This window comes from Eubalaena glacialis, chromosome 9 (genome assembly GCF_028564815.1).
Source record: "Eubalaena glacialis isolate mEubGla1 chromosome 9, mEubGla1.1.hap2.+ XY, whole genome shotgun sequence".
Taxonomy (NCBI): Eukaryota; Metazoa; Chordata; class Mammalia; order Artiodactyla; family Balaenidae; genus Eubalaena; species Eubalaena glacialis.
The window spans coordinates 120,057,325-120,085,062 of NC_083724.1; the positions used below are offsets into that span (position 1 = coordinate 120,057,325).

The 27,738-nt window shown below is 36.2% G+C and overlaps 1 protein-coding gene across 1 annotated transcript in view; it reads right to left on the reverse strand.

The window, feature by feature from the left end:
* The window catches only part of GALNTL6 (polypeptide N-acetylgalactosaminyltransferase like 6), a 1,192,984-nt gene that overhangs the window by 638,037 nt on the left and 527,209 nt on the right, over positions 1-27,738 (reverse strand). The window contains exon 4 of the mRNA XM_061199500.1: positions 7,855-8,021. Within this exon, the coding sequence (XP_061055483.1) occupies positions 7,855-8,021 (167 nt within the window). The remainder of the gene's footprint in view (positions 1-7,854; positions 8,022-27,738) is intronic.

Sequence of the window (27,738 nt, forward strand, 5' to 3'; positions counted from 1 at the left end):
CTCAGTTGACATAAAAGACTTAATTCGTATTAGGAGAATTTTGTTAAAATGTGTTTTCTCAATAAAGATGCATTTGATGTTTAAAACTTGTCGGCTTATCAAAAACCTTGACTGATGAGAGACTGATCATTTTCTAAGGAAGTGTTATAATTCAAGATAAAGGAGGAAACATTTGTGTTTTTTTTTCGTTGTGTCAATGCAGTGATTTTTTTAAAAAATTAAGAGTAGGTGGATCTTTAGGCGTCCAAAAGGATTGTTTGAAATACAAAACATTTTATTATTAAAGCTCACCAGCTGAGGTTTGCTGACAAGAGAAATAATCATACAACATAACCTTTTATTTCATCAGAGGAAGTCATGCCTACCCAAGATCTGAAGCCCAAGATCCACAAAATGGTTTCATATGAGTGACAATCCTACTCAAAACAGCTGTCTGCGAGGAAAATAAATGGGATTTAATCTGCCATAAAATGAATTGCACAATTTATTTTTCTTGAGGAAGTCATGCCTTGTGACATTAGTGAGCTGTAACAGCTTTGCTTTGAAAAGAAGCATCCCTTTCTATGCCAAAGCCATATGAATTCAACCATGTGGAGTTTTCAACCAGAAAAAGCAACTGGAAAGCCAGATTGGCTTACCCACCACCTGAGGATGGGAGCTGCCCTTCCCTATCTTTAAAAGGACTGATTTAAAACATGAGCCCTAAATAATTATTCAATCCAGAGAGAGGTTTTAAGATGGTTGGTTATTAAGGTTGAAATATATGAAATTATCAGCCAGCCATTAATGTTCTACAAAAAATGACAATTTCATATGCCTCAAGCTAATATTTAAAGAGAATAAAACTGTAAAATAGCAAAATGCTAGTTAAAACAATGACAATTAGATGAGATTTATCATTTCTTCAAAATGAAAATATTTTTTAAAAACTTAAAAGCAACTAATAGAGGAAATATATGTACTTACAACCCCTAAATTGACAAAATTTTCTGTGCGGGAATTTTTAAAGACCTCACAGGAATTAACAGTATTTTAAATTTATCTCATTCATTCAAGTACACAAAATACTTTTTAAATGATAAAGAAAAAGAAAGCAGTAACAAAATTTTTCAACTGTGAAATATGCTTTAATATTATATATGATACTTAACTACAGCCCAACTAGACAACAGAACTTAAGTGTGCCTCTTTATTCTATTACATATTTTCCAAGACACTTATTTTTGTGTTCAAAATTCATCTAGAACTGGTCCATTCCAACACTCTAGTCTCAAATTCTACATTAGAATATTTTAAAAACAGTTTTTAACACCACATAAAAATGTCTATTTGTGTGGAAGTTTCAGCACATGTATCTTTATTCAAGCAAATATAAATTTTACTGAAACTGAACTGAAACAAATAAATTTCATCAAATTTGATACATTAGGACTTTATTGAGAAGACAGAGGATATAATGCCCAAAATTTTGGACCTTCTAGTGCCAGCCTTACAGAGGCTAATTCATAAAACAATTCATCGAGAAAAACATATACCTTTACAGTATCTCAAGACCTTTGATCCTAATCTGCAAAAAAAGCATGTACTTAAAATAGGCTGTTTCTACCAGAATAAAGAAAGCATTCCAGTGGTAATCATGAGGATCGTGACCCTCGCGATTGTGTGTAACCCTCAGGAACAATCCTGAAAACTGGAGGGATTATTCACATTTGCTCTACAGAAGAAAAAGGAGACAGCGAAATGCTGGTCTAAACATTATGGCAAATATCAGGCTCAGCAAGGACACATAACGCGTTATTTTGTCAGATGCGGTCCTTGGTTTACACAGACATTTACAACACGTGAGACTGGAGTTTTAGTTTAAAAGTAAGAGGGAGAGAAATCCCAGGAGTGCTTTGCCTTCCGAGACAGCTTCTATGCAAAGCATATTCTGCCACTGATGAGTAGGACTCATATTTTACAAATACGTAAAGACATTTTTATGAGTTGATTTTGTGTTTTGGAACTTGCAGAACGTACGCTTTATAAATTGTCTTCCTTATTTTCCTCTGACTTTGAGAACATATCACTGTTCTACGTTCATATTTACGACTCTATGCCCTGGACTCCCTTCGGCGGCAGACACAAAAGTAATTGCTAAAACAGAACAGTTTTATTAAAACTGTACATTTCATCCTTATGCGGCATGATATGCAAATTTATCATCAGAAATCGATCAGCTTTCACTTCTATAGCATGTGATAATGAATCTCTAAATAGAAAAGTGTACAGTTGAATTTTATAATATTTTCTTAGTTCCTGTTACTTATTAGTATTTAATATTGTATTTTGATTTTAAAATGCAATTATCCTTACAACTTGAAATCTGAATAATAAATCTAAACAATTCCAAGATTCACTTAGAGTGACCGGCGCTCAATAAATCTGAGACATAAAAATGGCTTGTCTTACAGTCTAGTGGCCTGACGGAAAACCAGCACAAAGGCATTTTTGTTGACTGTCATCTCTGAATCTTTATATGCACTTTAGTGTTAGTATTTTATCATTTAAGATAGAAATGCACTACCATTCTTCATCTATTTTACAACCTTTTCACACCAATGATACCTTCCAGCTTTGAATAGTTGTAAAACTTGTGCTAACTGATTTGTCTGGTTATGGAAACTTTCCTTAATGGTATACTTGGAGACTATTTGAGTAAAATAGAACCTGGAATTCAAGACTCATCATTACCACTTGTGAAATGACTTAAAATACTCTCAGTATTTTAAAGATTTATAAACACATTTAACTATGTGAAGAGTCTAAGATTTTGATGGTAATATGGACCTTTAAAGAAATTGTGTGTGTGTATGTATACACATACATATGATTTCTGAATTTGGCATGAAAATTATTAAATGATTTCAAAGCAAATTAGATCTACAAAATACTGGAAGGCACATTTGTATAACAAAGAAGGAAAATTGGCAAGGGAGGAGTAACCGCAGTAACCTGACATTCAACATAAAATGCTACAAAATGAGTTCATGAGAAGGCATAGTAAATGTCTACAAACTTGTGAAAATGCCAACATTTATCAAGGAAATGTTATCACAGATGTCACATAAAATAATGTAGAGGTAATACTATCAAATTCCCATCCCAAATTTCCCCTTGCAGATTTATAAATCCGATATCAATTAAATGCTAAATAATAAGAATAGAAAAATGTATGTCAAAATAATATGGATAAGACACAGGAGATTTTTGAAATTAAGCTATTTATGCATTTATATTACTCACTGAAGCTCCCACCCCAATTCTGAGACACATGACAATTATTCTGAAACCTTGATTTGCATAAAAATTACACAGAGATTTTGTTGAAGTGAAGATTCTGATATATCTGGATGGAGCCTGACAGTCTCCATCAGTCTCCATGACGACTGATAAGCCTCAATGTGATGATGCTCTTGTTGATCACTGGACCACACTTTGAGAAGCGAGGATCTGTGCTCTCTGAGGAGGAGTAAACTGGATTTCTTTAAAGTGGCTGATTTTGCTAGATGGGAAGGATAGTTTTAAGTTTCTGATTTTCCCTCTAACTAGAACATGGAGAATAATAGGTCTTTGTGAAACTCTACCACTCACCTCCCTGCTTTTCCTGTCCAGGAAGTTTGAAACAAGCAGGGGCGAGAGTGAGTTAGTGTGCATGTGTGTGCGTAAGTGCACACACATCCGGGGCACAATAGTGCCCTCACACCTGCATTAAGGGAAGTGTATCGGCAACTCTCCTGTGAGTTTCCCTCGGTTTAAACTCGAATTCCTCTAAGCACACAAACTTTAGAGAACTGTCAGGTTCAAATCTGCCCTGTCTCTGAGGCTAAGCCCCAGCTTAGTTCACATGTTTCAACATTTTCCGTGTGGATGCCGTGAAGGTTGCCTGGAATTTGGAGATAAGCCCAGGATTAGTCCTGCTTTAAAGTCATCATGAAGTCTTGTTAGAAGCCTCAAGTTAAGTTGTTAAATGTATTTCTGAGAGCTTACTGGAAAAAAAAAAAAGTATATTCACTAACTTTGGTAAATGTCAGATAGCAAAAACATGGTGTTGGTTTTGAAATTTTACCTGTAGGCCTGCACCTTCCTGTTTTTATAGACAGTAGGCTTATGTTCTGAGGCTAAAACAACACTCTGTTTACCAAGCTCATTTCAGGAAGAATATCTAAACTGAGAAGTGCTGGGATGTTCATTTTTTAAAAGCATTTTGATAACTGGGTCAACTGGGTAAATTCAAGCTGATTTTTAGAAAGCACTTTGCAGTGATTTTATAATTCAAAAATACTTTAGTATTTTTTTCTCTATTGCTATGAAACCAATTCTACAGAATTCACCAATCACAGAATGATTACATTTTTTGGAACTACGAATTCCAAGCGATATTACACTTGTGCTATTAACATGGCTGACATGTTGGCTTTCCTTCTTTTTTTTTTTTTTTCCATGTGTCTATTCTACTGACCTGGAAGACATAAAATATAAAGCAGTAATGTTTGATTAAGTCTTGCCAAAATTTTATTGCCTTTAGCCAAAGGACATTAGAGAATATTCAGAAGAGCTATAGTGCAAAGGTGTTAAAATGCATACTGAACAGACTTGGAACTAGAATATATTTCTGAAAATAAATATGAAGTGTAACATTTCAGAAATAATTTCCTGAAGGAGGCCAAAAAATCTTCTATATTTTCTTGTACTTTAAAATTTGTCTAGCCTACTTAACTTGATTTTTAAAGAATTGGTGGAAAAGACTCTGATTTCTGGGTTGTCCAAAAGGGAAAAAAAAAGCATAAAGTGTAATAGCTTTTAACAGCATGGCTATGCATCATATCTGATGAAAAAGCAGAGAAAACTTCTTTGTCTGAGAGGCCCTGTAAACAAGAGATGCCTGGAAATATCTTCCTTCTCTTACAATAGTAAAAACAATCCTGAAAGGAATTTTTGATAAACATTAAGGTCACTGACATAATTTAGGGAGGTGACATGCTCTATTTACCCCCTCCTTTCGTTGAAACTCTAAAATTTCATTTTTCTTCAGTACCTGTATAAACTACCTGCTTATTAGTAAAATTGGAGATTTTTTTTTTAAAAATGTTAATGCAGTCCTAATTTTTCCAACATGTTATAAATGATCACAATTTGTCTTCATATGCCTTCTATGAAGGCATGACTTCTAAATAACTTCTGTTGCAACCGGGGTTGTGGGGGCGAGGTGGTAGGTGGTAGGTAGATGATGGATGGATGGATGGACAGATAGAGGATTGACTCATTCCATTTTGTGAATAAGATTTCACTAAATTGAGAGGATCTCCCCACAGAAGTATGTAGAATATTGATGTTGTGTTTCCGGACAGTATTTGGGGAGGAGTGGTCAGAAGTTGAGAGCACTTGCTCTCTTGCGGAGCACAGTTCCTTCAGCCGTCAAAGGAGGTCCTCATCACAACCTCCCGGGAGGAGGTACTTAGATAACGAATGAGTTACTTATCCCCATTTTGATAAGGAATTTGAGACACTGCGAGGTTAATTTACCCAAAGTCATACAGCTCATAGTTGGTATCAGGATTCTAACCCGTGTTCACCATGTTGATTTTCTAGATTTCTCACAATTCAGAAAGCAGGGGTGATGCTTTTAGGTTCACCTAAACCCTAATATTTTACCAGAAGAGATTCTGTAATCTAAAACAAAAATTTGAAAGTAGGGCTTCTCTTAGGCCATGCACCTTTAGAATTATGGTATATTCTAAAGGATTTGTGGAAGTATTTTTATCACGTGTCTTTCAACGTTTAGTCTCACACTATTGTCAGGCTAGTAAAATGAAAAGCAATATTCAAAAAGCTTTCCCGTTTGAAAGTTTAATGATCATAAAATACTACTTTCAACTTGATAGTTCACAGGAAAAGAGTAACTAAAGCAAAGATTTACGAAAGCATTAAAATAATGATTATCCTTAAAAATGTCCCTCAGGAAAGTCAAAATCACCATGACTCTCCCAACCAATCCTTTCCGTGTTGCTTCATGTCACTAACAGCAATGACATGGACCATCCAGAACACACTTCCTTCCTGGGTAACATTCTAAGCAGAAGGGACAGTCTATCAAAGTCGCTACTATACAGAGATGACAATGATTTAAACTCAAGACAAAAGTATATGCCACTATTTTCTCCCTCTTTAAAGACTTTCAGCTGAAAAATACCTTTGAGAAATATCCAGCAAAAAACTCTACAAACCACAATTTACTGCTACCAAGTGTTTCCTACTTTATAACCCCCAGGTCAAAATTCTGCTGTAGGAAATAGTTTACCAAGACAAAGTTAATTATGTAGAAAATTGTCCACAGATACACTGTCTTATTTCTCTTGGTACCAGTCAACCAAAAAATGCCATTTATTTGGTGATGTGTGGCCCCAGATCTTTATTCCCTTTTTCATTCTTTTATTTAAAAACAAAGTTTTAGCTTTAACACATGAAATGCCTATTTTTAGCCTGAGGTGGTAATGACTGCTTTGAAATAAGTAGCCTTAATTAGAATAAAAATCAATGTGTTATTTAAATTAGTTTTAAGTAATACATTTAATTTAGGTACTTATTAGATACTGATTTAGATACTTATTGAACACACAACTATATAAGCAATGCAAGGCAAAAACTACTTTGAAATCAACCTAAATTACCAAGTTTGTAGTTTACTATTTTAATAGAACAATAGACAACCTTTTTTTTTGGCCTATGAACTTCAACACATATGAATTATCGGCAAACCCTGAATCAGTTTTTGAAGTGAATCATTGCAGACAAAAATGCTAAAGGAACCTCAAAGCTAACACACCAATCAGTTTTACTTCTACAGAATTTTTAAGTATTATGAAGAAAATGTTTGTTGCAAATGAAATTTCCAAAACTTCAATTAATCCATAGGATCTCAAGATGCATGCTCTTCAAGGCATAAGAATAACACGCAAACTCGTTTCCTGCCACTCTTTCTTACACACATACAGTACAGTTAAACAGAGCTCCTTCATGCAATGAAACAGAAGGTAGATGAATATCTTTAGAAAAGGTTTCCGCCTCTCCGCTCACACCAGCCAAGAAGAATTTTACTTTCCCCTATTTAGAGTGAATATGATTTATCAAGTCCTAATCTCAAGAAACTTTCTATAATCTTATTCCCCTGACTTTTAAACCAAATTGTGTTCATCAGAATAGTAAAAAAAAAAAAAAAAAAAAAAAAAAGAGTAAAACTGTGTCAAATTTTCTAATACACCGCATTCCAGGCCTTTCTGCTGTTGTTATTGTTCAGATATGATAAAATAGCTAATATTGCCAAGTAAAAATATTTATTTGTGTTACTTATAATTTCCAGTATTTATGAAGTAACACAAGCACAGCCTGGAGAACGTATCACACTGGTAAATAACAGAGCAGATCCTTTTCAGAACGGGGAACAGATTTTCTGGTTCTACTGGAATATTTCACCATTCATATGTACTTAACATAACATATTTTACAATGTTTGTCCTGAAGCTGAAGGTAGAATTTAAGGCATTCTGCCAATACCTGTCTAATTTACAACAGAAATGTAATACAAATTTCTTATAGGCCCCCAAATGATGCCAATAACTTTTCATTCCATTCCTTTCGCATTTGGTCAACATTTTATGAAATCACAGCATCACAACATAGACAAAACTTTATCATCTCCTTTGAGATAGAATTAGAAAGAAACCATCACAATGATCGTCTGCCTTATTTTAAAAGCCCGTAATGATTATGTAGGTGATAAGAGAATCACATAAAATATTATTAACAATATCTTACCTCTATCACTGAAGTCATCGACCAGGATGATTTCTGCAATCAGACTTTCTGGGGTTCGGTTGATGATGCTGTGGATGGTCCGGAGGAGTGAAGTCCAGCCTTCGTTATGGAATGGGATAATGATGCTGGTGTTTGGTAGCCTTTCCAGGTACATCTTGTGCTTACAGCTGGAGATGATAGAGGAAGGAAAGGCTATGTCAGATACAAGACTGTAATATGTCTTATACTGCCATTGACTCATTGTGTTATCAGACAACTGTGAAAATTAGACTTTGCCTAGAACTTTCCCAACCAAAGCTTCTACATCATCATAGTTAGTCTACCCATTCCTGGAATTCATTAATGATCTCCTTTCACACTCACTCTTAATGACATAATTATTTATCCTCTCTTATACCAGTGGCTCGAAAACAAGGTAAGAAGTACACTGAAATGTTGTGCTCTTGTTAATATGTCCTCTAATAGTAATAAGGATAAATTATATGTATTAACATCATTTCCACTGAGCACACAGCTAATGTTAAACTTTCTGGGAAAGTTTGGAAATTTAACTTCTGTAATATTTATGCCCAATTAATCAGTTTTGGTTGTGGTCTGTTTCCACAGCTGGGTAGTATTTAAGGCTCTAGGGGAGAAAAGAGTCTTAAAGTGAAATAAATGAAAATTTAATCTTAAATAATCACACACTGATGCAACTGCATGGTAAGATTACATTAAGATCCAAATCATGACACTATCACATTCCTAATGAAAACTATACAGAGAAATCTCACGTTGCTTTCACTGTAAAACAATCTGAGATGCCAAATAGGAAGTAGGTTTTAAATTTTGGCATAGTTAAAAGCAATTTAGTATATGTCATGGCTATTCTTTCAATATTCGTGATTTATTTAAGCCATTTATAAGCCACATCAGGGCAGAAAACTGGTCTCAAATCTGATTTAATTCTTAGCTCAGCACTGGTCATAGTTACCCAAGCTTTATTAAAGATAATGAATTAATTTAAGTTTGTGAAATCTTTAAGTTATTTCAAAACTAAAATAGGATAAAATTTCAATCAATTACCAAATTTAGTGATTTTTCTGACATGGATAACATGAAAACAAACAAACAAACAAACAAACAAACAAAAAGAGAGTGGAAATCTGGAAAGAAACGCGGTTTCTGTTTAAATACAGTAACATCTATTATTTCATCTTTTGCCAAGACACTGGCTACTGTTTAGTCCAGATATTATAGTGTGAATTTGAAGTATGCATAGATTCTACCAAGATGTATAGAAATGTACCAGCATATTCAAAACATTACTTAAAATATGGTTTTTTAGTCAGTTATCTCAACACTTCATTTTACTATGATCTCAATAGGATATCTTAAATATCACTGTGGATATAAAACAAAGAGATCTTGCCTTGTAGCTTCAGATAATAGAATATAATGTAATTAAAGCAAAAATATTTAACTATCCTGGAAGATAAAATAAAATGAAATAATTTAGACAAATAATTTAAATATAAAACATAGGCATTTCTTTTTTACCTTGTCCTTTTATTATCAATTATTTAATCTAAATTTTAAAATTTGTAACAATATTTATCAAACAAGAGATTTAGAGGTTTTCAAGTACAATGAAAAGCATTGGAAAAGACCATCAAAAGGATACCATGAAATGGGCATGAAAATACTAGAAAAAAAACATGAAGTTCCTTGTAGGATAACATAAAATAATTTTAAAAAGCAATATATGAAACAGATCTGTCAGTGATTTCCAAGAGAGGGTAGTGAGATGGATGCTTTCACATCTAATGCACAAATCTGGAAAAGAGTGCTAAATTAATTCAGCACATCTCATCATAATTATGTAGAGCCATCCATCCTTCTCAACAAAAACAAGAGCCCAAGACAAATATGCTTTCCTGTATCAATACTCAGGATAACACAAAACACCATACCTAACAATGCTCTGGGAATGTAACTGATATCCCCAAGAAGGCAAATTATTTTTTAAACATTAAGAGGAGACACTGTACATATCGCTTGCTTATTAATTAAATAAGAATTGCATTCAGAGTAATACATGATAAGCAATCAATAGGCTTAGGGCTTTAAAGAGATGTTTAACAGCTATCTACAATCCATTCAGAAAAAAAGGCAGACAGAAGAGAATGCAAGACTAATCAAGCAAAAAGGGCTTTCCCTCATAAAAATGTTTTCAGCAATTTCTGTGTAAGCTAAAAGTATTATCACACAGGGGAGGTGAAAATATCCTTCTATTCATTCATGCTCTCAAGTCCCAATGATTGGCTGAGGGTTTTCTCTAAGCCAGGAGGCAAAGTGGAGATAAAAGAATGAAAAAACCCTACTCTCCAACTTTAAGATGTTTACAGTACAATAGGAGATACAGAAGGGTAAAGAGACAGTTAAAATTTTAAAGGGGAATCAATATGTAGAAGTATAACAGGGTGCCATACAAGCATTTGAGAGAGGCCCCTGAACCAATTCGCAAAGTGCTGCAGAAATGCAAGTGAGAGTTAAAAGTGGCCTGCAAAAGACCAGTTCGAGATATATTTAGGAAAAGAACTGATATGACTTAGTAACTGTCTGGGAGAAACAGTTAAGGAGGACTCCCATGTTTTGGACATGGGCAACTGATCTATGAACTACAGACCTACGTCAGAGCACAGTGTGTAAGGGGCATTTGAGGGTTGCAAGGCTTGAGGGCAAACATGAGTTCAATTTTGACTACATTAAGTTTGAGGTGTCAAAATGATACCTAGTTGAACATGAAACCAGCTCTCTCGCTCCTTTCCTGTTTGCCCATTTCTGTTCCCCTCTAACCTTGAAAGAATCTAATTATAGGAATGAGATCACTAAGCAATTGAAACCAACTCCTGACAACACTCTCCTGAATGCACACCATGCCTTGTCTAACCTGGTGATTCTTTTCCTAGATAAAAAGAAGAATGAGGAATGAAGTAGTTAAAGAATCACGGGCTTCTGCCTCTAACAATCCCCTTAGCAATCCTGCTGGCAGATCATGCAGGCAAGATGACATGTGAAGAGAGAGTCAGCCAGTCTGCATGCAATGGAGAATGATGCAGAACCCAACCTCCTGCCTTGACGATTCCCTGAGATTCTTCCCCCTTTTCTCCTGTAAAAACAGTCATGGCTGAGTAGAATCTTCAGAACTGGTCTCTGGACACAAGTCCACCTTCTCCCCAGATTGCTGGCTTTTCTGATTAAAGCACCTTTCCCCTCTACTGACACTTGCCTCTCCAATGATTGGCTTTTGAGCAACAAGCAGCCGAACCTGAGTTCGGTAACAGAGCAATCGTATATATGATATACACAACTATCTGTCTATGTATGTACCTATGTGTGTATATCTATCTACCTATCTATCTATCCATCTTTGTGTATATGTGTGTAGCTCAGAAAAAGATCTGATTTATGGGAGGAACAGTGATAGGCTCCAGCACTGATGCCAAGGCACTGCCACTATCTCCACAGCATCACCATCCCAACACTTGCCAAGAGGATCCTCTGATAAGTACCAGAAGATAGCCAACTGAATGCACTCTCTCATCTCTGAAAAACCGCAGACCAAAAGTTCTGGGGCAAATGAATGTCCCTAGCTTCAAGATGGCAGAGGAGTGAGACGTGGAGATCACCCTCCACCCCACAAATACATCAGAAATACATCTACATGTGGAACAACTCCTACAGAACACCTACTGAATGCTGGCAGAAGACCTCAGACCTCCCAAAAGGCAAGAAACTCCCCACGTACCTGGGGAGGGCAAAAGAAAAAAGAAACAACAGAAACAAAAGAATAGGGACAGGACCTGCACCTCGGCAAGGGAGCTGTGAAGGAGGAAAGGTTTCCACACACTAGGAAGCCCCTTCGCGGGCGGAGACTGCGGGTGGCGGAGGGGGGAAGCTTCGGAGCCACGGAGGAGAGCGCAGACACATTGGTGCGGAGGGCAAAGCGGAGAGATTCCCGCACAGAGGAGCGGTGCCGACCAGCACTCACCAGCCCGAGAGGCTTGTCTGCTCAGCCGCCGGGGCGGGCGGGGCTGGGAGCTGAGGCTCGGGCTTCAGTCGGATCGCAGGGAGAGGACTGGGGTTGGCGGCGTGAACACAGCCTGAAGGGGCTAGTGCGCCACAGCTAGCCGGGAGGGAGTCCGGGAAAAAGTCTGGACCTGCCTAAGAGGCAAGAGACCATTGTTCCAGGGTGCACGAGGAGAGGGGATTCAGAGCGCTGCCTAAACGAGCTCCAGAGACGGGTCTGAGCCACGGCTATCAGTGCGGACCCCAGAGACAGGCATGAGACGCTAAGGCTGCTGCTGCCGCCACCAAACAGCCTGTGGGCGAGCACAGGTCACTCTCCACACCGCCCCTCCCGGGAGCCTGTGCAGCCCGCCACGGCCAGGGTCCCGTGATCCGGGGACAACTTCCCCGGGAGAGCGCACGGCGCGCCTCAGGCTGCTGCAACGTCACGCCGGCTTCTGCCGCCGCAGGCTCGCCCCGCCTCCTCCGTACCGCTCCCTCCCCCCGGCCTGAGTGAGCCAGAGCCCCCGAATCAGCTGCTCCTTTAACCCCGTTCTGTCTGGGCGGGAACAGACGCCCTCAGGCGACCTACATGCAGAGGCGGATCCAAGTGCAAAGCTGAACCCCGGGAGCTGTGCGAACAAAGAAGAGAAAGGGAAATCTCTCCAGGCAGCCTCAGGAGCAGCGGATTAAATCTCCCCATCAACTTGATGTACCCTGCATCTCTGGAATACATGAATAGACGACGAATCATCCCAAAATTGAGGCGGTGGACTTCGTGTGAATTTGCCTGTATAGCTTTGCTCTTACCATTCGTCCTAGGGTTCTGTCTGTCCACTTTTTTTTTTTTTTTAGTATTGATTTTTAGCGATTGTTATCATTGCTGGATCTGCTTAGTCGGTTTGGTAGCTCTCTTCTTTCTCTCTTTCTTTCTTTAATTGTGCTTTATTTTTTCTTCATTTTTAATTTTTTTGTATTTTAATAACTTTATTTTACTTTGTTTTTTTCTTTCTTTCTTTCTTTTCTTCTCCCTTTTCTTCTGAGCTGTGAGGCTGAAAGTGTCTTGGTGCTCCAGCCAGGTGTCAGGCCTGTGCCTCTGAGGTGGGAGAGCCGACTTCAGGACACTGGTCCAACAGACAACTCCTGGCTCCATGTAATATCAAACAGCGAAAGGTCTCCCAGAGATCTCCGTTTCAACGCTAAGACCCAGCTCCACTCAACAACCAGCAAGCTCCAGTGCTGGACACCCTATGCCAAACAACTAGCAAGACAGGAACACAACCCCACCCATTAACAGAGAGGCTGCCTAAAATCATAATAAGGTCACAGACACCCCAAAACACACCACCGGATGCAGTCCTGCCCACCAGAAAGACAACATCCAGCCTTATCCACCAGCACACAGGAACCAGTCCCCTCCACCAAGAAGCCTACACAACCCACTGAACAAACCTTACTAACTGGGGGCAGACACCAAAAACAAAAGGAACTACGAACCTGAAGCCTGTGAAAAGGAGACCCCAAACACAGTAAGTTAACAAAAACAAGAAGACAAACACACAGCAAATGAAGGAGCAAGGTAAAAACCCACCAAACCAAACAAATGAAGAGGAAATAGGCAGTCTACCTGAAAAAGAATTCAGAGTAATGATAGCAAAGGTGATCCAAAATCTTGGAAATAGAATGGAGAGAATACAAGAAACGTTTAACAAGGGCCTAGAAGAACTAAAGAGCAAACAAACAATGATGAACAACACAATAAATGAAATTAAAAATTCTCTAGAAGGAATCAATAGCAGAATAACTGAGGCAGAAGAACGGATAAGTGACCTGGAAGATAAAATAGTGGAAATAACTACTGCAGACCAGAATAAAGAAAAAAGAATGAAAAGAATTGAGGACAGTCGCAGAGACTTCTAGGACAACATTAATCACACCAACATTCGAATTATAGGGGTCCCAGAAAGAGAAGAGAAAAAGAAAGGGACTGAGAAAATATTTGAAGAGATTATAGTTGAAAACTTCCCTAATATGGGAAAGGAAATAGTTAATCAAGTACAGGAAGCACAGAGAGTCCCATACAGGATAAATCCAAGGAGAAACACGCCAAGACACATATTAATCAAACTATCAAAAATTAAATACAAAGAAAAAATATTAAAAGCAGCAAGGAAAAAAAAAACAAATAATATACAAGGGAAACCCCATAAGGTTAACAGCTGATCTTTCAGCAGAAACTGTGCAAGCCAGAAGGGAGTGACAGGACATATTTGAAGTGATGAAAGGGAAAAACCTACAACCAAGATTACTCTACCCAGCAAGGATCTCATTCAGATTCGACGGAGAAATCAAAATCTTTACAGGCAAGCAAAAGGTAAGACAATTCGGCACCACCAAACCAGCTTTACGACAAATGCTAAAGGAACTTCTCTAGGCAGGAAACACAAGAGAAGGAAAAGACCTACAATAATATACCCCAAACAATTAAGAAAATGGTAATAGGAACATACATATTGATAACTACCTTAAATGTAAATGGATTAAATGCTCCAACCAAAAGACATAGACTGGCTGAATGGATACAAAAACAAGACCCGTATATATGCTGTCTACAAGAGACCCACTTCAGACCTAGGGACACATACAGACTGAAAGTGAGGGGATGGGAAAAGATATCCCATGCAAATGGAAATCAAAAGAAAGCTGGTGTAGCAATTCTCATATCAGACAAAATAGACTTTAAAATAAAGAATGTTAGAAGAGACAAAGAAGGACACTACATAATGATCAAGGGATCAATCCAAGAAGAAGATATAACAATTGTAAATATTTATGCACCCAACACAGGAGCACCTCAATACATAAGGCAAATGCTAATGGCCATAAAAGAGGAAATCGACAGGAACACAATCATAGTAGGGGACTTTAACACCCCACTTTCACCAATGGACAGATCATCCAAAATGAAAATAAATAAGGAAACACAAGCTTTAAATGACACATTAAACAAGATGGACTTAATTGATATTTATAGGACATTCCATCCAAAAACAACAGAATACACTTTCTTCTCAAGTGCTCGTGGAACATTCTCCAGGATAGATCATATCTTGGGTCACAAATCAAGCTTTGGTAAATTTAAGAAAACTGAAATTGTATCAAGTATCTTTTCCGACCACAACACAATGAGACTAGATATCAATTACAGGAAAAATCTGTAAAAAATACAAACACATGGAGGCTAAATAATACACTACTAAATAACCAAGAGACCAGTGAAGAAATCAAGAGGAAATCAAAAAATAACTAGAAAGAAATGACAATGAAAATATGATGACCTAAAACCTATGGGATACAGCAAAAGCAGTTCTATGAGGGAAGTTTATAGCAAGACAATCCTACCTCAAGAAACAAGAAACTCCTCAAATAAACAACCGAACCTTATACCTAAAGCAATTATAGAAAGAAGAACAAAAAAACCCCAAAGTTAGCAGAAGAAAAGAAATCATAAAGATCAGATCAGAAATAAATGAAAAAGAAATGAAGGAAATGCAGCAAAGATCAATAAAACTTAAAGCTGGTTCTTTGAGAAGATAAACAAAATTGATACACCATTAGCCAGACCCATCAAGAAAAAAAGGGAGAAGACTCAAATCAATAGAATTAGAAATGAAAAAGGAGAAGTAACAACTGATACTGCAGAAATACAAAGGATCATGAGAGATTACTACAAGCAACTATATGCCAATAAAATGGACAACATGGAAGAAATGGAAAAATTCTTAGAAAAGCACAACCTTCTGAGACTGAACCAGGAAGAAATAGAAAATATGAACAGACCAATCACAAGCACTGAAATTGAGACTATGATTTAAAATCTTCCAACAAACAAAAGCCCAGGACCAGATGGCTTCACAGGCGAATTCTATCAAACATTTAGAGAAGAGCTAACACCTATCCTTCTCAAACTCTTCCAAAATATAGCAGAGGGAGGAACACTCCCAAACTCATTCTACGAGGCCACCGTCACCCTGATACCAAAACCAGACAAAGATGTCACAAAGAAAGAAAACTACAGGCCAATATCACTGATGAACATAGATGCCAGAATCCTCAACAAAATACCAGCAAACAGAATCCAACAGCACATTAAAAGGATCATACACCATGATCAAGTGGGGTTTAGCCCAGGAATGCCAGGATTCTTCAACATACGCAAATCAATCAATGCAATACACCATATTAACAAATTGAAGGAGAAAAACCATATGATCATCTCAATAGATGCAGAGAAAGCTTTTGACAAAATTCAACACTCATTTATGATAAAAACCCTCCAGAAAGCAGGCGTAGAGGGAACTTACCTCAACATAATAAAGGCCATATATGACAAACTCACAGGCAACATCATTCTCAATGGTTAAAAACTGAAACCATTTCCTCTAAGATCAGGAACAACACAAGGCTGCCCACTTTCAACAGTATTATTCAACATAGCTTTGGAAGTTTTGGCCACAGCAATCAGAGAAGAAAAAGAAATAAAAAGAATCCAAATCGGAAAAGAAGAAGTAAAGCTGTCCCTGTTTGCAGATGACATGGTACCACAGAGAGAGAATCCTAAAGATGGTACCAGAAAACTACTAGAGCTAATCAATGAATTTGGTAAAGTAGCAGGATACAAAATTAATGCACAGAAATCTCTTGCATTCCTATACACTAATGATAAAAAATCTGACAGAGAAATTAAGGAAACACTCCCATTTACCATTGCAACAAAAAGAATAAAATACCTAGGAATAAACCTACCTAAGGAGACAAAAGACCTGTATGCAGAAAACTATAATACACTGATGAAAGAAATTAAAGATGATACAAACAGATGGAGAAACATACTATGTTCTTGGATTGGAAGAATCAACATTGTGAAAATGACTCTACTACCCAAAGCAATCTACAGATTCAATGCAATCCCTATCAAACTACCACTGGCATTTTTCACAGAACTAGAACAAAAAATTTCACAATTTGTATGGAAACACAAAAGACCCCGAAAAGCCAAAGCGATCTTGAGAAAGAAAAACGGAGCTGGAGGAATCAGGCTCCCGGACTTCAGACTATACAACAAAGCCACAGTAATCAAGACAGTATGGTACTGGCACAAAAACAGAAATACAGATCAATGGAACAGGATAGAAAGCCCAGAGATAAACCCACGCACATATGGTCCCCTTATTTTTGATAAAGGAGGCAGGGATATACAATGGAGAAAAGACAGCCTCTTCAATAAGTGGTGCTGGGAATACTGGACAGCGTGTATCAGAATGAAATTAGAACACTCCCTAACACCATACACAAAAATAAACTCAAAATGGATTAAAGACTTAAATGTAAGGCCAGACACTACCAAACTCTTAGAGGAAAGCATAGGCAGAACACTCTATGACATACATCACAGCAAGATCCTTTTTGACCCACCTCCTAGACAAATGGAAATAAAAACAAACATAAACAAATGGGACCTAATGAAACTTAAAAGCTTTTGCACAGCAAAGGAAACCATAAACAAGACGAAAAGAAAACCTCAGAATGGGAGAATATATTTGCAAACGAAGCAACTGACAAAGGATTAATCTCCAAAAGTTATAAGCAGCTCATGCAGCTCAATATCAAAAAATCAAACAACCCAATCCAAAAATGGGCAGAAGACCTAAAGAGACATTTCTCCAAAGAAGATATACAGATTCCCAACAAACACATGAAGGATGCTCAACATCACTAATCATTAGGGAAATGCAAATCAAAACTACAATGAGTCATCACCTCACACTAGTCAAAATGACCACCATCAAAAAATCTAGAAACAATAAATGCTGGAGAGGGTGTGGAGAAAAGGGAACCTTTTTGCACTGTTGGTGGGAATGTTAATTGATACAGCCACTATGAAGAGCAGTATGGAGGTTCCTTAAAAAACTAAAAATGGACCTACCATATGACCCAGCAATCCCACTACTGGGCATATACCCTGAGAAAACCATAATTCAAAAAGAGTCATGTACCACAATGTTCTTTGCAGCTCTATTTACAATAGCCAGGACATAGAAGCAACCTAAGTGTCCATCAACAGATGAATGGATAAAGAAGATGTGGCACAGATATACAATGGAATATTACTCTGCCATAAAAAGAAACAAAATTGAGTTATTTGTAGTGAGGTGGATGGATGTAGAGTCTGTCATACAGAGTGAAGTCAGTCAGAAAGAGAAAAACAAATACCGTATGCTAACACGTATATATGGAATCAAAAAAAAAAAAAAAGTGGTTCTGAAGAACCTAGGGGCAGGACAGGAATAAAGACGCAGATGTAGAAAATGGACTTGAGGACATGGGGAGGGGGAAGGGTAAGCTGGGACGAAGTGAGAGAGTGGCATGGACATATATACACTACCAAATGTAAAATATATAGCTAGTGGGAAGCAGCCGCATAGCACAGGGAGATCAGCTCGGTGCTTTGTGACCATCTAGAGGGGTGGGATAGGGAGAATGGGAGGGAGACGCAAGAGGGAGGAGATATGGGGATATATGTATATGTATAGCTGATTCACTTCATTATACAGCGGAAACTAACACACCATTGTAAAGCAATTATACTCCAATAAAGATGTTAAGAAAAACAAAAAATCAATGCTCCTAGAGCAAGTATCAAGCAATGAAGTTGGGGAATAAGCAGTCCTATAGTGAGACATATCTGAGGTGTTTTCTATAACATCTCGCAGGGTTTTCCAGTGAGATGGAGCCTCAGTTGCCCACAGGGATAAGCATCAGGCCAGGCACCTTTTACTGGCTGCTTTCTCTTCCCTGTCTTACTTCTTCACCCTACTTCCCCAGGTTCACTCTGTGATTACCTCTTTAAAACTATTGCAGACAAATCTGTCTCAGAGTCTGCTTTAAGGGAACACAATCTTAGACATAGGTGTATAAATTATACTACACTTGGCAAGAACTGTCCCTTGAATACAGAGTGATGGTCAAAATTCCCTAAGAAACACAATTATTTCTGTAGTGTTATGAAACTTGCAGTTTGTTACACCTGGAGATATTTTTAAATAATTTTAAAAATCTGTCACAGGTACATTTTACTCTTTCTTTCAACTTTTTAATTATCACTGATACTCTGTTCAGAGTCTACTCTATGCCTATGAAATACAGCTATCAGGACTATTTTTATATGTACAGTGTGTACACATAAAATTATGTACACAAATTACATTAAAAATAGCCTTAATCTAATTAGTAGACTATTAGTAGTAAAGTTACCTTCTTTACATAGATGTCTGTAATTAATTTTTTCAATTAGACCACTCTGAAAACTCATATTTTGTGCTTATAATTATTCCTGAAATATTGAAAAATCACACTTTATACATTAGACTATCGAGGTTTAAATGATGGCTTTGCCACTTACTACCTGTGTGACAACGGGCAAATTATTTAACTTCTATAAGGCTAGTTTTCTCATGTGGAGCAATTAAGAAGCAAAAAATTATACCTTCTTCATAATGTGTAGTAAGAATTAAATTAGATAATCCATACAAAGCGCTCAGTACAGTATTACAGCTGATAATAGCAAGGGTTTGGTAAATACTATCATTATTACTGTTGCTGTTATTGTTGTTACTTTAACAGTTACTGTTTTACCTGTCAAGTCCTCTGTGGAAGGAGCTAGGGAACTAGGAGAGATGGGAACTGCATGAGAGAAAGTGAGAGACACTTATGATACATAGATGAATAAATTACGGTTTCTTCCCTTAAGGATTCACAGACCGGTGGACAAATATATAAAATAATTAGACTCAAATGAGACAAGTGACGTAATAGATGGCACACAGGCAATGAAAAGCCCAAAGGAAGTCTGGTTAACCTTGTCTGAAAGAATGAGGGAAGTCTTTATAGATGAGTCTGTATGTTGAGAACAGATCATGTACGATCTTGAAGTAATTCTAAGAAATCTGGATACTAGCCTGCAGTCAACGTGAAGTATTTAACATATTGTTAATGATGAGGAAGACAGGATCACGTTTACATATTCCCCTGGCATCCGGGCAAATGATGCACCGAAGACAGCAGAAACGAACGAGAAAAAGATTAGAGACTGTAATACTCTGGGCAAGAATAATGAGGGTGCTGATCTGATTTTTACTCTAAGGAAAATCAGCCTGTTTCTGATAGTGCTTGAACTGATTAAATTATACTTAGTTATTCTAGCACCTAAGCTGCTCCAAAGGAAATTGAATTCACTCTCAAAGTCAGCCATTGGATTGGCCAAGTTGTGGTCCAGATGACTGCTTCTCATTATTACTAGAAATACTGAAGAGTATCCAGGGTTTTATTAAGAATCTGCAACCTGTGTATTTTAGATTTAATCTCAAATCAGGCTGAGAATGGGAAATTTGGGAAATGGGAAGACAATGTGGCACTGTGGAACTGTGTTGAAGAAATAAGTAAAAGGAAGTCAGACAATTTGTATGCTTATGGTTACAAATTTATAGGCAGCAAATTTATAAAAAGAAAATAGGGACAATTTAAAACATTTGTTGCATTAAGTTTATAGGAATATGGGTGAAGATGCCTGTATTATTGCATTTCATATTGCTGTATTATTTTCAAATAAGCCTTCACATAAAATTAACTTGGAGTTAAGGAATGGCTCAGAGATGAGGACATGGCTTTGTTAAGTAACAATTTATCTAAATGAATGGAAAAAACATTCTTAAATGCACCAGAGAGATGAAAGAAATAGTTTAAATTCTTAAAAAGCTACTTGTGAGAAATGACAAATCATGAAGGCATTTTAAAAGCTGACAAAAAACCAAATCAGTCTGTAAACATTCTGCTAAACCATTCACAGTAATGAAAATAAAATTCAATAGAAAATTTCTCATAGGCTTCTAAGTTTCCCCAAAATAGAACACACACATTTTCTGATATTCTCTATTGGCATTTAATAAACTGACAGATTTAAAAATAGATTTAGTTTAACAGCATTGTTTATTTTAAACATACTTAACTGTCATTCCTTTCAGAGTTATGTTAATTTATCTTCATAATTTCATTGGTTTCACAAAAAATAAGTGGTTCTTTTGACTATAGGAATAAGCCAATTTTTTAAAAAAATAGAGATATATGAAATAAGTACTAGACTTATTTGATTTTTTTTTTTGTCTAAAAGAGATATTTTATTGTTCATGCAAGAATGTCAACCTTTATACTGTGAGCATTTAGGTAAACTTGCATTTAAGGTTCTTAAGACCTTCATAAACATTCTTTCTCACTGCCTAAGCCTGCGTATTTAGTTTTGGACACAGTGTCAAAACTCACATTTTAAAAATTCAAATTTTCAGACTGCAAGACTTGACTAGAATGTTTGAATGAAAGGATTTGCATATTTTAATCCTTAGATCATTCTGTTAGCTTATCTAAAGTATGACTTTATTTTTTGTTTTACTGGATTTTTCTATCTATTTATATTAAACAGATCAGTCAGGGTGTTATGTTATGGTCAAAAATAACCCCAAATCCCAATGACTCAAAAAAGTGAATATTCTCTTTCTTGCATCTTCTGCTTATTCATCACTGGTTTGCGAGAGGGTCTCTGCCTGTTGTCACTGAGAACAGCCAACATTTGGACCACTGTCAATCACTGTGCCAGAGGTCAATGAGAACAGTGATGGGTCTCAAGCCGGTAATTAAATGGTCTGTCTCTAAAATGACATAGTTCTCTCTGCTTACAAATAACTGGTCGGAACTATTCACCTGGCATGAGGGCCCAGGAAGTGCAATCCTATATAGTGCATAAGAATTATAGCCAGAAATAGTGGGCAAACAACACAAATGAACATGACCATCTTAGTCTTCTGCCTTCTTTCAAATAAAAAAGGAAATGGGAAAAAGGAAACTGCCTGTTATACTATATTATATGGAAACATTAAAGAGATTCCGTTTCTTCACAGACAAAGAAAAAAAAAAAACAAGAAAAACCTGATCATATATATTCGAGGCGTCCCATCTACAGAAGCATAGTTAGCTGTAGGCACATTTTTAGAGCTGCAACCACACTTATGGTATCATCAAGTTTAGTCCCTCTTTTAATTGAAAACTGAGGCATTTAGAGTTTTAGAGAGTTAAACAAAAATTATTTTAACACTCAATTTGGTAAAACAGTGTAGTGGGTGAAGAGGTTATACAGTGATGGGGCACTATTCCTGACCCAAACAGTTTACAATTTTTTGAAAGGTATTTATAACTCACACAGCTGGGTAACACAGAGCAATGAACTAGAATCCGACATTCTTCGGTTTTGACTACATAATCTTTTGGAAATGCCATTCTATCACTGGCCTTTTAAGACATCTTTATATTAATGCAATCAATTAAATTATATAAATGTTGTAATATTTTAAAGAGAGGTAGGCAATTACTTTATTAGACCAAACATTTCTGTGAAATGTATTATCTATTCTCCATTAATACTTTTGGAAACAAAAGTTTGAATACAGGCTCTAAAAGGGCCTGGACCACTGAACCAATGGGCCATCTGGATCATCAGATTACACTATTAGGGGAATAAAATAAACAGACATTATGCCCACTATATGTAATATTCCTTTATTAGTGTTGTATATTTTAATAAAAATAGAGAGCTTTGCTATTTCCAGCTAATAATATTTCTAGCTGAGATTATCACTAAGATTTCCTCTTTTAACAAAGATGGAGTAACATGGACCATATGTACTCTTCCACTCGACCAACTAAACAGCTAGATTAAAAATATGAAACAATGGTTTTCAAGATATGGGCCAAAAAATATAGATATCTTTAAGAAACAGGAAGTAAACAAGTTTGCCTACTTATACTCTAGACTGAAATTCCAGGCAATGATGAAGTTAGGAGAAACCCAAGTGGATCCAAGTGATCTCCCTAAATTGTGGAAATAAAGCCAAGAATCTAGGGTTATCAAGGTAGATAGAGTTTGCAGGATACAATTCTCTCTCTAAAGGAGAGAACTGTATAGAAAAAAACCTAGGAGATCTACAGAGTCCCCTTGAGTCTTCAGCTGAGTACTGAGAAGTGCATGTGTGTGAAGAAACAACCCTGAACTGAGGAATGAACCACCAGAAAAGATTAGAGGGATCAATAACTCATACAGGGCATGAAATACTTCTTGTTCTCAGCAGGAATAATGAAAAAACTTATATCTCATGGAGAATTGGGTAGAGTATTGGAAAAAGGGTTAGAAAGGATGGACAACTAGCCCAAGACTAAATACAGTTCTGGTTCAACTTAACAAAGCTTTAGAGCAATACTTAACAGTATCAAACTGTTTCTAAGTAATTGTATTGTATCACAGGTAAAAGCTCAATTATACTTATAGGAATATCAAAATATTTTACACCTTAAAAAGTAAAATTCAAATGTCTGACAACCAATAGAAACTACAAACCTTTCAAAGAAGCAGGAAAATATGAAATCAAATGAAAAATCATTTAAGTGAAATTGACACAGAAATGACACAGATGATAGACTAGGCAATGATATTAATATAGTTATTGTGGCTGTTTTCCAGATGTTCAAGAAGCTAAAGGAATATATGAACATGTTAAGAGTCACAGAAGATATTAAACATGCCCAAATACAACTTCTAGAGAGTAAAACTACAGTATATGAGATGAAAAATACATTGGACAAAATTTAAGGCAGATTAGGTATTGCCAAAGAAAAGATCAGTATACTTGAAGACATGAAAATAGAACTGTCCAAAATTAACAAAAAAGAGGAAAAAAAGTCAGAACATAAAATGAACAGAGCATCAGTATTGTGGGACAACTTCAAGAGGCCTAACGTGTGTGTACTTAAAGTGTCCAAAAAGAAGGCAAGGGAGACATAAAAAAGTATTTGAAGATATATATGAAAGTTTTCAAGATTTAATGAAAATGTGAAGCACTAAGCTTCAAAAAGGTCAATGAAATCCGAGCACAATAAACATGAAGAAAACTACATTAATGTCTACCATAATTCAACTGTTAAAATCAGTGATAAAGAGACCATCTTAAAAGTAACCAGAGAAAAAAGACACGTAAGTCTAGTGGAAAACGGCTAAGAGTGACAGCAGACTTCTTGTTAAAAATGATGCAAGAGCTCTTTGGTGGGGCTAATGGCCGACTCTGGGAGGGCTCACACCAAGGAGTACTTCCCAGAACTTCTGCTGCCAGTGTCCTTGTCCCCACCGTGAGTCACAGCCACCCACCGCCTCTGCAGGAGACCCTCCAACACTAGCAGCAGATAAAGAATGGATGTTGGGGGCTTCCCTGGTGGTGCAGTGGTTAAGAATCCGCCTGCCAGTACAGGGGACACGGGTTCGAGCCCTAGACCAGGAAGATCCCACATGCCATGGAGCAACTAAGCCTGTGCGCCACAACTACTACACCTGCGCTCTAGAGCCCGCGAGCCACAACTACTGAGCCCACGTGCCACAACTACTGAGCCCACGTGCCACAACTACTGAAGCCCGCACACCTAGAGCCCATGCTCCGCAACAAGAGAAGCCACCACAATGAGAGGCCCGTGCACCGCAACGAAGAGTAGCCCCTGCTCGCCACAACTGGAGAAAGCCTGTGTGCAGCAACAAAGACCCAACACAGCCAAAAATAAATAAAATAAAATAAATAAATTTATAAAAAGAAAAAAATAACTGTTGGGCACATGAGTGTTCACTGCATTAATCTTTATGCTTTTTGCATCTTTTAAATACTTCATAATAAATTTTAGAATTAATACTACAGGAAGAAATTCATATAGCTACATATATATACATATATATTTGATTATTTCTTTGAAATGATTTGCTAAAAATAGAACTACTAGGTATAAATGGGAAAATATATTTAAAACTTTTGATATATATTACTATATTGTCCTCCAGGAAACCTGAAACAATTTATATTCTCACTAGAAGCACAGAAGTGCTTGTTTCAGCTTGCCCTTGCCAACAATGCCATTAGCATCTTTTAAATCTTTGCAAAATTAGGTAAAACAGGTTATCTCCCTATTGTATTAATTTGAATTCCTTTGATTAGCAGGGAGGAAAACAGTTTCATCTTTACTGGCCATTTGTCTTTCTTTTTCCTGTATTGCTTTGCCCATTTTTCTTTTGGTTAGGCATCTAGTTATTATTAATTTTTATATATTAAGAATATTTTTCCCAGATGGTAATCTGCTTTGTATTTGTGCTTATGGTGTTTCGATGTTTGGAAGTTTTACTTTTTATATAATGCCAATTATATAAAATTTTCTTTTGTGAAAAAAGAATGATGCAAGATAGTAAGGGAGTGGAGAAACATCTTTAAGTACAGAAAAGAAAAATTCAAAAAAAGAGAAAAAAAATCAACCTCGTTTTCTTTAGTCAATGAAAATACATTTAAAAGACAAAGGTAAAATAAAAAAAATTCAGACATACAAATATTGAATGAACTCATTCATCAGGAGACCCACACAAAAGTAAATGTTACAGGAATTTCTTCAGAACAATTATATTAAATGGAAGCCTATATATAGACAAAAAATAAAAAATAAAAAGCAACATAAAAGAATTTTGTGGGCACCCTGGAAGAGACAGCACAGCAGAAACTCTTATACTAAATAGCTCTGTTGCAAAAGTTCCATGTCAGCAAATGTAATTAAGAGACCTAGGGCTCACTTCCCCCACCATGCCCACAAAAAGAGGGCAGGCCAACAATGTTGGATTCCAATCACCCTAATACAGCTCACATTTAGGGTGAAGGCTCCAAGACAGACTAGTTTCCTCCTAAGATAAGGAACAAGACAAGGATGTCTGCTCTCACCACTTTTATTTAACATTGTACTGGTACTTCTCCTCAAGGAAATTAGGCAAGATAATAAAATAAAAGGCATTCAAATAGAAAAGAAAGAATTAAAACTATTTCTACTTGCATATGACATTATATATTCTAAATAATACACACATGGAAAAACACACACAAACATACCTGCACACAAATTAGAATAATCTCAGTGAAGTTACAGAATACAAGCTCAATATACAAAATCAAATGTACTTCTATAGATCAGCAATAAAAAATGTTAAAAATAAAATTAAGACGACAGCGTCATTTGCAATAGCATGAAGAAGAAGAAATTACTTAGAAAAATATTTAACAAAACAAGCTCAAGACTTGTATGCTAAAAACTACAAATCATTATTGAAAGAGATTACAGGGCCATCTAAATAAATGGAAACACATCCTGTGCTCTGGATCAGAAAACAATAGTAAGATGGCAATATTCCCCAAATTTGTGTACAGATTCAACACAATCCACATAAAAATCCCAGGTGTCTTTTTGTTTTATGACAAATTTATTCTAAAATTCATATGGTTATGTAAGTGTTATGAATCAACTGTATTCTCCATAAATTCATCTGCTCAAGTCTTAGCCTCAGTACCTCAGAATGTGACTGTATTTAGAGGTAGGGTCTTAAAAGAGGTAATTAAGTTAAAATGAAGTTATTAGGGTGGACCCTAATCAACATGAATGGTGTTTTTATGAGACAAGAAAATTTGGACACAAACAGACATCGAGAGAAGACCAGGTGAAGACACAGGGTGAAGATGGCCATCTACATGTACATGAGAAAGGTCTCAGAAGAAACTAAACCTGCTGACATCTTGACCTCAGACTCTACCATCCGGAATCATGAGAAAATAAATTTCTATTGTTTAAGTCACACAAAATAAGAATTTTGTGGGAAAGTGATAAAATTACTATTTTATTTTACTTAAATCATTTAAAAAGTGATTAGTCTATAGCATAAATAATAGCAACATATTTTGACATTTATAACATAAGTTGAAACAAAATATATGGCAACAATAGCATAAAGGCCAGAAGTAGAGAAATGGATGTATACTGTTGTCTGGTTCTTTTACTACAAATGAAGTCATATAATATTACTTAAAAGTAGACCATGATATATTGTTATAGTCCATCAGCATTAAACAACCACTAAAATAACACAACATAAATTAAAATAACATAGTTATATCTACTATGCCCTCTCCAAAAAAGACTAAATGGAACGATTACATATGTAATTAATTCAAAAGAAGTTAGAAACAGAAGAAAGGGAAAAAAGGCTTAATGGTTTACAAAAAGAAAAGCAATAGTAATGTGATATATTTGGGTAAAACATATCAAAAATTACATTGAATGTAAATGGTCTAAACATGCACATAAAAAGCAGACTGATCTCTGTTGCCTCCAAGAAACTCATTCTTAATGTAAAGATGTAAATAAATTTAAAAGTAAATGCACAGAATATATACAATGCCAACACTAATAAAAAGAAAGCTAAAGTGGCTTTAATATAGCCAACAAAATAGATTTCAAAGCAAAGAATAGTACCAAGATATAAAAGTTTATTTCTTCATAAAAAGGTCAGTTTATCAGGAGGACATAACAATCCAAATATTTATGCAGCTAATAATAGAAATATATGAAGCAAAAGTTGAGAGAACTGCAAGGAAATACAGATAATCCAAAAATTACAAGAAGTTTACTCTTCAGATTTATTTTGAAATAATAAATCTTCATAATAATAAATCTTCTTTTCCATTTCTTAAGGTGAAAGCTTATTGATTTAAGGCCATTTTTCATTCTTTTTACAAGCATTGAATTATAGATGATTAGAATGAGTTTATTCTAAGTACTTCTTTAAATATGTCAAAGTTTTAAGAAACATTTTTATTTCAAAGTATTTTCTAA